The sequence below is a fragment of the Pseudophryne corroboree genome, chromosome 12 (genome assembly GCF_028390025.1).
Source record: "Pseudophryne corroboree isolate aPseCor3 chromosome 12, aPseCor3.hap2, whole genome shotgun sequence".
In the NCBI taxonomy this organism is placed as follows: Eukaryota; Metazoa; Chordata; class Amphibia; order Anura; family Myobatrachidae; genus Pseudophryne; species Pseudophryne corroboree.
In genome coordinates this window covers 68013886-68028314 of record NC_086455.1, presented here as the reverse complement: position 1 = coordinate 68028314, position 14429 = coordinate 68013886, and the positions used below count along the sequence as shown (strand labels likewise).

At 45.0% G+C, this 14429-nt stretch overlaps 1 protein-coding gene and 1 pseudogene across 5 annotated transcripts in view; one reads left to right on the top strand and one right to left on the bottom strand.

Annotated features, from left to right (window-relative positions):
• Positions 1-14429, bottom strand: part of SYNE3 (spectrin repeat containing nuclear envelope family member 3) — a 199381-nt gene that overhangs the window by 37269 nt on the left and 147683 nt on the right. For all 5 annotated transcript variants that reach the window (XM_063947611.1, XM_063947615.1, XM_063947614.1 and 2 more), the window contains 5 exons: positions 12535-12630; positions 6592-6651; positions 6245-6340; positions 5739-5843; positions 2724-2822 (listed from right to left, as the gene is read on the bottom strand). In XM_063947611.1, coding sequence (XP_063803681.1) covers positions 2724-2822; positions 5739-5843; positions 6245-6340; positions 6592-6651; positions 12535-12630 — 456 coding nt within the window. The remainder of the gene's footprint in view (positions 1-2723; positions 2823-5738; positions 5844-6244; positions 6341-6591; positions 6652-12534; positions 12631-14429) is intronic.
• LOC134981665 (5S ribosomal RNA) lies at positions 4273-4391 on the top strand (annotated as a pseudogene).

Below are 14429 nucleotides of genomic sequence, written 5' to 3'. Positions count from 1 at the left end.
TGAGACTTGCATCTGTGGTCAGAAGGATCCAGGTCTGGATTCCGAACCTGCGGCCCTCGAGTAGGTGAGAAGTTTGCAGCCACCAGAGGAGTGAAGTTCTGGCTTTCAGTGACAGGCGTATCCGCTGGTGCATGTGAAGATGTGATCCCGACCGTTTGTCTAGGAGATCCAGTTGGAAGGGTCGAGCATGGAATCTCCCGTACTGTAGAGCCTCGTAGGAGGCAATCATCTTCCCCAGAATGTGAATGCACTGATGAAACAATACCCGGGCAGGTTTCAAGACATCCCGGACCATGGATGGTATCAACAACGCTTTCTCTCTTGGAAGAAACACCCTCTGCACTTCCATGTCCAGGATCATTCCCAGGAAAGACAAACTCCTTGTCGGCTCCAGATGTGATTTCGAAAGGTTCAGGATCGTAAGAGTGATAGTCGTAAGAGTGATAGACTGCAATAACCTCTCCCTTTATCAGTAGATCGTCCAGGTGCGGAATTATGTTCACTCCCTGCCTGCTGCGGAGAACCATAATCTCTGCCATCACCTTGGTGAACACCCTCGGTGCCGTGGAGAGACCGAACGGCAGTGCCTGGAACTGAAAGTGACTGTCTAACAGTGCGAATCGGAGATAAGCCTGATGCGGCTGCGAAATGGAATGTGGAGGTACGCAGCCTTGATATCCAGGGATACCAGAAACTCCTCCTCCTCCAGACCTGAGATTACCGCTCTCAGAGATTCCATTTTGAATTTGAACTCCCTCAGATAGGGGTTCAACGACTTCAAATTAATAATTGGCCTGACCGAACCATCCGGTTTCGGTACCACGAAAAGGTTTTAGTAGTAACCCTAGTTGTGCATATGAGGTGGAACTGGGACAATGACCTGTGACCCTTCCAATTTTTGGATGGCTTCCTGTAGGATAGCCCTGTCTGCCAGCAAAGCTGGCAAGCCTGATTTGAAGAATCGGTGAGGCGGGAATTCTTGAAGCTCCAGCCTGTACCCCTGGGACACAAGATCCTGTACCCAGGGGTCCAGGCCGGACGACACCCACACATAGCAGAATCGTCTGAGCCACGCCCCCACCGGCCCCTCCTCCAGGCCGTGCGGTCCACCATCATGCTGAGGATTTTGACGTACCAGAAGCAGGCTTCTGGTCTTAAGGAGACTGCAGTAGCAGGTTTTTGGGGTTTTACCCGCCCTTCTCTAAAGAAGGTGTTATGCGGCTTGTTCTTTCTTGCTTTAGGAGCCTGAAAGGACAGTTGCCGTGGAAATCCACGCATCTAGCGCTTCCCCAAATAGAGCCTGACCTGTGTAGGGTAGGTTCTACACGCCTCTCCTGGATTCCGTGTCGGCAGACCATTGGCGCAGCCAGAGTCCTCTACGAGCCGAGACCGACATGGAAGATATCCCTGCAGCCATCAAACCCAGGTCTTTCATGGATTCCACCGTAAATCCTACAGAATACTGTATGTTACATAAGAACAATTCAACATCACTTTTATCCATTGTATCCAATTCCTCAAGTAACGCGCCAGACCACTTTACTATAGCCTTAGAAATCCATGCACAGGCAATAGTAGGGCGCAATATCGCCCCCGAAGCCGTGTATATGGATTTGAGCGTAGTGTCAATTTTGCGATCAGCCGGTTCTTTCAACGCGGCAGATCCGAGGACAGGTAAAACCACCTTTTTTGACAGTCTGGACACAGATGCGTCAACTATAGGTGGGTTTTCCCATTTCTTTCTATCCTCTTCAGGGAAGGGGAATGCCAACAGAACCTTTCTTGGGATCTGGAATTTTTTCTCTGGGTTTTTCCGGGATTTTTCAAATATAGCATTTAACTCTTTAGATGCAAGAAAGGTTAGCGAGGCTTTCTTATTATCCGTGCAGTAAGCCTCCTCAACCTGTTCAGGTATTGCATCAGCAATATTTAACACATCTCTAATGGCTTCAATCATCAACTGCACCCCTTCTGCAAGAGATGCCCCCCACAGCACGTCCTCATCACCATCTACCGTGTCCGAGTTGGTATCCGTGTCGTCTTGCATAATCTGGGCAAGAGCACGTTTTTGAGAGTGAGTGCCTGGGGGCCCTGAAGGTGCCGACCTGGACCAAACAGCCATAGAGTTTTGTAAGGGGGGGCGGTGACTAACTCGCCACCGACGTCTTCTGGCTCTGTAAGGGGGTTGGTGGCATGCTGCTGGGGTGAGCGATCCCCTGTGGCGGGGAACGATCAATCCCCTCAGGAGCTCAGTGTCCTGTCAGCGGAGATAGTGGCTCAGACCCCTCAGGGCGGACACTACTCCCCCCCTTAGTCCCACGAAGCAGGGAGGCTGTTGCCAGCAGCCTCCCTGTGCCTAAACTCTATTCAAAAAAATAAAACTAAAGAAACTCCTATGGAGCTGTGACCGGCTCCTCCGGGCACATTTTGCTAAACTGAGTCTGGTAGGAGGGGCATAGAGTGAGGAGCCAGCCCACACTCTCAAACTCTTAAAGTGCCAATGGCTCCTGGTGGACCCGTCTGTACCCATGGTACTAATGTGGACCCCAGCATCCTCTAGAACGTAAGAGAAATGGGCACTGTCATGAATCACGAAGTACTTTACACTGTGGCTGCAACGGCAGCGGGGTTGTACATCACAGTGAGCGGAAACATCGCACCACAGTGTTGTGTAAGAAGGAAAACAATAAATAAAAATTCCTAACAAAAGCAAAATAACTGACCTGATAAAGCCACCAGACTGCTCATATCCTGCGTCTGTAGTGATATAGCCAGTTTCAGATTGTCCTGTAGCAGTAAGTCTATACGTTTCGTGCCCAGTACTATGAATAAAGCCAAATAAGCATTATTGCATGAAACATCAATGTTATATGAGCTGTAGGAGTAGCCGCTATCTGACACTGGGCCCGATTCATGTTTGTATGTAAAGCAGAAAAGCAAGCAAATGGGCAAAACCATGCTGAACTGCACGTGGGGCAGATGTAACAGGTGCAGAGAGAGTTAAGGTGGGTACACACTGGCCGATATATCGGTCGTTCTCTTGAACGGCCGATATATCGCGGGTCCGTCGGCCAGTGTGTACGGGCGATATGTCTGTGAACTCAGTCGTTCACAGACATATCGCGTCGGCCCCGCAGCACAGCCGACGGCCAATATATCTACCGATATATTGGCGCGTCGCTGTGTGTGTACGGGCGGTCGGCTACATGCTGCGGCAGCCGGCGGTGATTGACAGCTGAACTGGGCCCGCCCAGTTCATGACGTCAGTCCCCGACGGATCGGGCAGTGTGTATGCACAGCACACTGCCTGATCCGTCCATAGATATATCTGCCGATCAATTGATCGGCAGATATATATATCAGTGTGTACCCACCTTTAGATGTTGGTGGGGCGTGTTCAAACTGACATCTAAATTGCAGCCAATATTTGTGGGTTACATGGAAAAGCAGGTGCAGGAAGTGAACAAGCCCTAACGGGTGAAACGCGTTTTCCACAGGACCACCACAGGGGACCTTCTCACGGAGTCTTTTGCTGGCAGCAGTCTCTCCTATAACCGTGACACTCTGGAACATCTCTATCTAACCGCACAATGGACTGTATCGTAAGCCTGCACCCGCAGGGTGAATGTATCTAAGCGACAGTGTAGTACAATACGCCTTACTGACACATACTAACCTTCTAATGCATAATTATTGTGTGATACATCGTCTCTAAATTACTTGTATTATTGCAGGGTATAGTTACAAATTCTGTGTGCCAATATACTGTATATAACCTTGGGCAAAATACTTGTAATATACGTGCAGAGATTATCATAAACAAATTTAGACATCCTATAAAGGGATAACATTCTCATTTTCATTTCTGCTATTGTCTATCGGCTTTTGGCATATACCCAATAGCCACACATAGTTTGTCAGAGAATTATTGTTCCTGTGTCCGGGTTGTGCTTTATTTCTAATCCTAAGTGACGGTTATACTTAGTGTCTCCGTATATGACCACGTATGATCTACATATTATTTAGGATTGGCCTAATGGTTTAAAACAATTATATAATCCTTGGTATAAATTTTTTTCTGACTATTACTTTTTTTCCGTGGACTCTCATTCACGATTCAGGGCACACGGCACCACAAGAGTGGTGTCCGCTTGGCCGTGTCTAACGTGGAAAGTAGATCCACATGTTATACTTCTCTTTTCTGGCATAACTTTGTTTCTTCAAAATTCCTATATAGGTGCACTCTCATTGGTACACAAATCACATATTCCTCTCTACTACCATACCACGCTGCAAATGCCCGATCTCGTCCGATCTAGGAAGCCAAACAGCGTTGGGCTGGGTTAGTATCGGGGAAGGAGACCTCCTGTGAATACCCGGTGTTGTAGAGTATGAATTATTTTTCTCTATGAGAAAAGTGATACCAACAGCAGCATCACCATTGTTTCTTCCTTCATATCTTCGGTCTGTTGACTATCAATTCAGTACCAGGCCATGAAGATAATAATTAATTAATTATTCAATTGTTTATTATTTCATACGTGTCTTTAGGAACAGACGTTTAACCAGCAAAGTGTATAGTATTGACCCAGTAAATGGTCTCTTATAAATACACAAAAGATTACCCTGACTTCCTCTTGGTCCCATTAATACAGAATTTCTGTACTGGTCAGGAGAAACAGGTGTCAGACAATCAAGTGTCTCCCACCCTTCTAATCACTCCCTGTGATTAACAGACCAGAACATTTTAACATTTTTCATAACAATTTTCTTTCTCAGTCACGGTTGGATCATATACGTGGGTAACTATATTAATTTTTAACTTTGAACAATAAATAGATGTTTTAACACTATTCCTTATATATCCTAGGAATTCTCCTAGATCGAATTAAGAGTGCGCCCACACAAAAGCTTTATTTTTCTCCCTTTGCAAGTACATGGAAAAGCAGCCAGTATTTACCCTGCACAGAAACAATATAAATGTATTTACTCCCCTTGCATGGCAACATGGTTACTTGCTTTTTTTGCTTTACTTACAAACATGAATCAGGCACACAGATTGGTGCAGTCACATCTATTAACAATGGGGGTCATTCCGAGTTGTTCGCTCGCAAGCTACTTTTAGCAGCTTTGCACACGCTAAGCCGCCGCCTACTGGGAGTGAATCTTAGCTTATCAAAATTGCGAACGAAAGATTAGCAGAATTGCGAATAGACACTTCTTAGCAGTTTCTGAGTAGCTCCACACTTACTCGGCATCTGCGATCAGTTCAGTGCTTGTCGTTCCTGGTTTGACGTCACAAACACACCCAGCGTTCGCCCAGACACTCCTCCGTTTCTCCAGCCACTCCGCGTTTTTCCCAGAAACGGTAGTGTTTTTTCGCACACACCCATAAAACGGACAGTTTCCGCCCAGAAACACCCACTTCCTGTCAATCACATTACGATCACCAGAACGAAGAAAAAACCTTGTAATGCCGTGAGTAAAATACCTAACTGCATAGCAAATTTACTTGGCGCAGTCGCACTGCGGACATTGCGCATGCGCATTAGCGACTAATCGCTTCGTTGCGAGAAAAATATAACGAGCGAACAACTCGGAATGACCCCCAATATGTATATCACCATAAGGGATTAACACAAATATTCAAATGACAGTTATAAATGGCTGCCAACTCAGCTTTAATACTGATTACCTCCTTTATAAACGCCAATTAATAAACAATCATTGCCATTCACCTGCTCGGTTTTTCAGTTTGTCCAAATCCTTGCAATCTGTTATTATTGATTGTTCTATGGCCCGTTTTTCTTCTATCAGTAGATGAATTACCGTCAGTATCAGTGCTGGCAAGTAAAAAATGACAAAAGTTATGTAACAAAATGCTAATTTGTATTACACCGAAAGAGTCCAGACCCACGTCCACTCCCTACACTAGTAATAGATTATACCAAGTGTACCCAACCTAATACCCATCTAGCGTTCACCATAACACATTGACAAGCATCTCTGAGACTGGGCCATGATTTCATATATTAGAGCAGCTACAGTAATGATTTATATACAGTCAGCTAGATAGGTCAATCTGCAATCATCCAATCAGAGGGGACATAGTGCATAGTACATATTGCTGCCCACTGTCGTCAGCACTATTTGGTCTTGCTGCAGCAGTCCTCCTGCACTACAGGAGATCTTGAGAGGTGTAGCTGCATCAGCGTCCAGGTTTATTCCATACATGATCACTAACCTGGATGTCAGCTCTACCCCCATTCCTGCTGATGGACTCTTCACAGGCGTTGCCCACCTGCCGGGTGATCTCGTTTCATGGTCAACACCGGTAAACCTGAATATATATTGATTATAAGTTAATATGACTGTTATGTATTGTTTACTTATTTGTTCCTTAATCATGCACTAAAAATTAGACAATTTAATTTAATTTATTTACAATGATCAGCTGGACGAGCTTAACTTATACACTTGAGTTTTTTTTTTTTTACAATAATTATTGTTTAATTAATGTGAAAGCACCAACCTATCATTCAGTGTAGTACTATAAGGGAAATAATAAATATACATAAATATATAACTGACCTGATGAAGCCACCAGACTGTACATATCCTGCGTCTGTGTTTCTGGATTCACCTTCAATACTGTGAATGAAGACAAGTAAGCATTGAGCCGTGCACCACATCTATTACCAATACGTATATCACTGTGAAGTTACAAGAAATATTTACATTATTATGTGTTACTGCTGTGTTCTTGGAATGGTATTGTCCTACATTTGATCAGACGTGTGTATGCTGTATTACTTTATTGTAGCAATCCTCGCATAGCACTTCTGTACCTACTTGCTATCTTAAATTTATTTGAATTAGTGTTGGGGTTTAAAATTAATCATGCTAAGGGGTATATTCAATAAGAGTCGGGTCCATTCCGACATGCAGTTGTTGGAATGGACCCGACAACCCCTATTCAAAAGAGCGGCCAAATCCGACTGTCGGATTTGGCAGCTCCCGTTGTCATGGCCTGCTGCTGCTGTCAGCGGCGCCTGGGGGAGGGAGCTGTTTGCGGCGCCGGGAGGAGGTGTAGGCGGCCTGCCGGGAGCGAGGTCGCTACAGCCCACCGGGAGGAGAGGGAGTTGGTGGCAGCACGCCAGGAGAAAGTTGAAGACAGCCCACCGGGAGGTGTTGGACGCAGCCAGCCAGGAGGAGTTAATGGCAGCCCGACGGTGGAGACGAAGCATATGGGGAGGAGAGAAGGAGACGGGGGGAGCAGCGGCTGCAGCAGCGTAACAACAGGAGGCTCACGGCAGCATCCACCTGGCTCCAGCAAGCGGGACCTCGCTTTTTTTTAAAGTCGGATTGAGATTGTCGGAAACGGGGCTAAAACCTGTCGGGTTTGGCCCCGTTTCCGACAATGCACGCTGATCGGCGGCTGAAGCCGCCGATCAGCGTGCATTCCGACAAGTCGGGTTTCCCGACTTGTCGGAATAAACAGGGCCGTAATGAATAGGTTAGAACCCCTTCCGACCTAAAACTGTCGGAAGCTGCCGTCTTTCCGACAAGACGGCAGCTTCCGACAGTTATTGAATATACCCCTAAAACTGAAGCGTTGACTTTCTTTCCATCAGCTAAATCTGATTGGGGCACAGAGTTCCCATTTTACTTGGCTACAGATGACGGTATCACTTACTTGGGTATAAAGATCCCTAATCACCAATTCAAAACTGTATACTTCAAATTACCTTCCCCTTTTTTCCATCACACATAGGGGATGCTGGAGTTCAGTACCATGGGGTATAGATGGGGTGATCAGGCATGCTGGCTCTTTAAATTTTGTAGATTTTAACAAATGGGCACATCTTTCCTTATTTGCCTTCATTCCGAGTTGTTCGCTCGCTTCGCTCGCTAGCTGCTTTTAGCAGCAGTGCAAACGCTAAGCCACCGCCCTCTGGGAGTGTATCTTAGCTTAGCAGAAGTGCGAACGAAAGGATCGCAGCGCTGCTACAAAAAAAGCAGCTCGAGACCTACTCCTAGCTACCGATCACTACAGACTGTTTAGTTCCTGTTTTGACGTCACGAACACGCCCTGCGTTCGGCCAGCCACGCCTGCGTTTCCCCAGCCACTCCTGCGTTTGTATCTGACACGCCTGCGTTTTTCCACACACTCCCCGAAACCGGTCAGTTACCTCCCAGAAACCCCCACTTCCTGTCAATCACTCTGCGGCCAGCAGTGCGACTTAAAAGCATCGCTAGACCTTGTGTGAAACTGCATCGGCTGTTGTGAAAGTACGTTGCGGGTGCGCATTGCGCCGCATACGCATGCACAGAAGTGACATTTTTTTGCCTGAACGCTGCGCAGCGACCGAAAACAGCTAGCGAACAACTTGGAATGACCACCATTGTACACTGGACGCTGTCACTTGTATAAAATGGTTTGTTTCCCACAATTCTTATATGTCTTGCAAATGCTCCCTATAATTCCGCCTAAAAGTGCATTTAAGCAATTGAATACGCCCTAATCTAGATTTATTTGGGTGGTTAAACGCCCGAGGATCTCCTTGTTTAAATTACAGCAAAAGCGGGCCGAAGGGGGAATAAATATACCTGGCCTTAAGACTTTCGCCTTAGCAGCTAATTATAGGATAGCTTTGGATTGGATAGGAGGACGCAATGCTTATGCTACTAGACATTTAGGGGGTAATTTAGAGTTGATCGTAGCAGCACATTTGTTAGCACATGGGCAAAACCATGTGCACTGCAGGGGGGGCAGATATAACATGTGCAGAGAGAGTTAGATTTGGGTGGGTTATATTGTTTCTGTGCAGGGTAAATACTGGCTGCTTTATTTTTACACTGCAATTTAGATTTCAGTTTCAACACACCTCACCCAAATCTAACTCTCTCTGCACATGTTACATCTGCCCCCCTGCAGTGCACATGGGCCCTCGTTCCGAGTTGTTCGCTCGTTATTTTTCTTTGCATCGGTGCGATTAGTCGCAAACTGCGCATGTGCAACGTTCGCAGTGTGCCTGCGCCAAGTAAATTTGCTAAAAAGTTTGCTATTTTACTCACGGCTTAACGGAGAAATTTCTTCGTTCTGGAGATCGGAGTGTGATTGACAGGAAGTGGGTGTTTCTGGGCGGAAACTGGCAGTTTTATGGGTGTGTGTGAAAAAACGCAGCCGTTTCTGGGAAAAACGCGGGAGTGTCTGAAGAAACGGGGGAGTGTCTGGGTGAACGCTGGGTGTGTTTGTGACGTCAAACCAGGAACGAAACTGACTGAACTGATCGCAGTGGCAGAGTAAGTCTCGAGCTACTCAGAAACTGCAAAGAGATTTCTATTCGCAATTCTGCTAATCTTACGTTCGCAATTCTGCTATGCTAAAATACACTCCCAGTAGGCGGCAGCTTAGCGTGTGCAATGCTGCTAAAAGCAGCTAGCGAGCGAACAACTCGGAATGAGGGCCATGGTTTTGCCCAACTGCTAACAAATTTGCCGCTACGATCAGGTCTGAATTAGGCCCTTAGAACAATCCTTCTTCCACAATGGGATTTGGTGTCTCTTCACACTATGGGGGTCATTCCGACCCATTCGCACGCAGCGGTTCTTCGCTGCGGTGCGAACAGGTCGGAAATGCGCATGCGCGGCGGTCCCTTTGTCGGGCAAGGATGCCGCCAATGACAAATGTGATTGCAGCGGCGATCGCAAGAAGGTGGACAGGCGGGAGGCGTTCCGGGGCGGATACTCACCGTTTCCAACTGTTTTCTGGGAGTGGTAAGAGAAACGCAGGCGTGTCCAGGAGAACCGAGGGCGGATGTCTGACGTCACAGCCGGGACCTTCATCGCTGGATCCGTCGCACTGGGTAAGTAGCTGCAGGGCTGGTCTTGTTTTGAGTGAAACTTTTTTAGCATAGCAGGGCTGCACAAGCGATCGCAGCCCTGCTATGCTAAAATACACTCCCCCATAGGCGGAGATTAGTTGATTGCACCAGCTGCAAAAAGTTGCTTGGTGCGATCAACTCGGAATGACCCCCATTGCCACAAGCCTTGCCTGCTATAATCAAAGGTAACAATTTAATAACATCTTCCTGCCTGGCATGGAGGGCGATATGCACCAACTTAAAAGTATCAAGATTTACCTCATTATTTTTACCTTCATGGGGAAACTCCAATTTCTTACTTAATAGCACTTCCTCAATATTTTACAGCTGGTATTTGGGAGGATTAAAATATGTTTATCAATTTTTGGGCCTTAAATCACTGACCATTCTCACGCACTTGCAGACAAAGAGAAATTTCCATCTTTGAATATTCCTTTATTTCCCTTCCTGCAGGCGTGTAGTTATGTACATAAAGTTTGGATTTCTCTGACTGAGGCAGATAGGGACGGTGAGTTAGATAGAGCTACACGATGGGATCCTAACGGGCCTTTCTCCACATCTATTATTTACACTCAGGCACGACCGCTGCTTAATTTAGAACCAGGAAACGCAGGGTTGTTACAGTAGAGGGCAGAATTTCCTGATATCGATTTGAAATCCATTCTAGAGGCCAACGTAAAGTTGGATAAGTAATTAACTTCAACCTCTTATACAGAAATGCATCCAAAACTTCTGCACAGGTCTTATTTTACACCCAAGTAGACGCCCCCAATTCAAATTGCTATAAATGTGGGTTTCAAGATGCGGGCATAGGGGGTGATTCAGACCTGATGGCTGGCCTGCTAAATTTGTTGTGCTGCGGTCAGATAGTCGCCGCCCAAGGGGAGTGTATATTCACCGTGCAAGTGTGCGATCGCACATGTACACCGACCTGCAAAAAACCCCTCAGTCAGTGGACAGCTGCAAATCTGTTCGCACCTCAATCACCATTGAATGATTTTACCAGTGTGTGCGCAGCCCAGACTTACTCCTACAGTGCGATGAGAACAGGCTGATCGGGGCCGGAGCTGACATCACACACTCTCGCTGGAAACGCTTGGTAACGGCTGCGTTTTTCCTGACACTCCCAGAAAACGTCCAGTTACCACCTACTAACGGCCTCTTCCTGTCAGCAAGCGAATGGCTGTGCGATTGAAATTTTCGCACCAGCCTGTTGCTGTCCGGCGATGCCTGTTTGCTGACGCGCATGCGCATTGCGGGGCATACGTATGTGCAGTCTTTTACCTGGTCGCCCGCTGAGCGAAAATGCACAGCAGCGATCAGGTCTGAATGGGGCCTATAGTTCACTGTTTATGGTGCTGCCTGAAGGTACAATCCTTGTGGCAAATACTTCAAACCTATATCCTAGTTGACTTGAACATACAACACACTGTTGATAAGCCATGGGCTTCTTGAGGCATATATCCTAAGTTATCCCCTAGTAATTATCTAAATGAAACCGTATTCTACTTAATAAATTAGCATCAGCTACAAAAAAACACTAATTTATTCCAAAGGGTTTCTCCCGACCCTGTTCCCATCTCCTTATTGCATACTCGTATTTTCTATCTATTTTCCATGGATTGGACTAATACAGGTTGAGTATCCCTTATCCAAAAAGCTTGGGACCAGAAGTATTTTGGATATGGGATTTTTCCGTATTATGGAATAATTGCATACCATAATGAGATATCATGGTGATGGGACCCAAGTCTAAGCACAGAATGCATTTATGTTACATATACACCTTATACACACAGCCTGAAGGTCATTTAATACAATATGTTTAATAACTTTGTGTTTTAAACACAGTGTGTGTTACTTTGAGCCATCAGAAAACAAAGGTTTCACTATCTCACTCTCACTCAAAAAATTCCGTATTTTGGAATATTCCGTATTTCGGAATATTTGGATATGGGATACTCAACCTGTACTACACTCCAAAAAGGGAAACTGACAGGGAAACGTTTTGATATATGGCTTCCATATGTCCATACACTATCACCATTAATTAAAGATGCTTTGAGACAGTGTTTTCAGTCTACAACCCGGTACAACATAAAAGTGATCACCTCAGGTGTATTATTGTGATCAGGTTGGGATGTGTAGCATATTTTATTCCATATCGTCTGTACTTTATCGCACGTCTATTAGTATTGTGTCAGGTGCCACATAATCCCTTCTATTCTCATGTTTGGTATTGTCCTTTTAATATTGCATTTAATATTGCATTCTTCATTTTGAAGTGTCTTTTATTGTTATGTGTATTTATGTCTTGGCATGTTTTGCTAATTTATTGTTGATATCTGTCAATAAAAACTTTTTTTGAAAGAAAAAAAAAATTGTGTATGATGGTTACACATGTGATATCGCACATTAAAATGTTTATACCACTTTTACTACTTCATTGGTCCCTGCCTTTCCCATTTCATATTTGGGAGTTTTTGCATTAATTTTCAAATCCTTCCCCCTACTCTGTATCACCAGTGATAATGTTCCACCTCTTGTAGCACTAACACGTGGTCTGCCTGGAATGTTAATGCTGTATCTTCACCCCCCTCCCTCCGCCCCGTTACATATGTGGATTATTAAACAATCTGCCATTTACCTGCTCGGGTTAGCGCTTCCATGTGCTTCGTTAGCATTGCTCTCTCTATAGTCAGTCTGTCCTCTGTCAGTGGATGGATTGCTGTCCGTGTCAGTGCTGGTGTATAATGGAAACAGAGAATATGTAATCACAAACGCCAACGTTCATCGCCCTTCCAGCCACCATCCTTCCCTATTAATTCTGGAAAAGCTGAACACTGGTGGGGGATTCAATTCCCCACATACTGTACCTGTATCACGTCTTGCTTTCTTGTATACTAAGGGGTGTATTCAATAGATGTCGGATCCTTTCCGACGGAAAGTATCTGACATCTCAGTATTCAATGAGTGGCCAAATCCAACAGGATCTGGCCATTCACGACAATGCCAATCCAAGTTTTATTAAAGTCGGATTGACATTGTCGGAAATGGGACCAAAATTTGTCAGATATGGCCGCGGAGTCCCTCAAAACACATGGATTCGCGGCTAATCCGCCGATCCACGTGTTTTTCAACAAGTCGGAATTCACAACTTGTCGGAAAAAAAGCAGCCCCATTGAACAGGTCGGAACAGGTTCCGACCTAAAAAAGTCGGAAACTGCCGTCTTTCCAACACGACGGCAGTTTCAGAGTACAATTGAATACACCCCTAAGGGTGTGTGAATTATAAGTGTATATGATATTGGGCTTTGTGTATTATTATTTTTTATTTAGGATTCACTGTGATTAAGAATTTGTGAACCTGAAATTGATGACAGCGCTGAAAGAGTTACTATTGTTCCGTTTATTGCATAACTTGGGGTTATTGTGTTAAGTGTCACTTTTGTAGCTGCAGTATTCTAGGCATTCTGCAGTATTTTCTATATTGTTTTTTTATACTACTATTTTCAGTATACATGAAAAGTAATGTGCCTTAGTCTTATTTCCAACAGCATTACTCTGCAGCTGCACATGAAGCCAAGTAATGCTGTTTATAGTTGAGAAGACACCGGGTCCCAAATCACTCAGGCACGGTAGTAGATGAAAAACCAACAGTGGTTTATTGAACAAAATGGGTTATAAACAGTTCAGCACACTTCTGTAATCCAATTCCACACGACAATTCCCACCACAATCTCCTGACAGAACATTACTTCTTAGTCTGGGAGCAGAGAGTCTCTTCCAGCAATACAGAGTCCCAGATAAATCCAATATAATGGATTCCACAGTAGATCCCTGGCAGAACATTACTTCTTAGCCTAGGGACAAAGAATCTCCCTTCAGCTCTCTGAGAAGCTCTACTTATGCCTCCAGAGTCCAGAAGCTTCATATTGCTTGGGTGTGTTTGACTTATTCGTTTTAGGATCTTAAAGCACTGGAATACAATACATATTCTAATCAAGGTGATTACATCAGCCAGAGAGCCACTCTGTCTGGTCAGCTCTCTTTTGGACAATAGGGAGTAAACAAATAGGGACAATGGTACCTTATATGACTCAATCTTTGAGTGTCCACTGTGGTTTATGAAAATAGGAAACTAGGTCTAACATAAATACATTATCTAAAGGGTAACAGATAACATAACACAATTGCATATATTAACAATATTAAGGTTGATTTAAACACAGTATTGGGTGAGCAGCAATGGACATGTTATGGAGAATGAACAAACAGATCAACTGAATGTATATGGATATGGGTATAAAAAGTACATATCTGACACAGGAAATGAGGCATAGCTATATTAATTGTCACAGACTTCATTTCCTCACATTCCTCTCCCACTTTTAAGACCCAATGTCCCGGCAAGATGTAGGTAAAGTCCTCAATGTCAAAGCGAGGCTGTTGGGACAATCCAGTAAGTCTTTTCTTTAGGTTTGGTGATTAGCAGTTCAGAAGTTCCTCCACCATTTTTAAGCCCTGTGCCATGGCAGTACA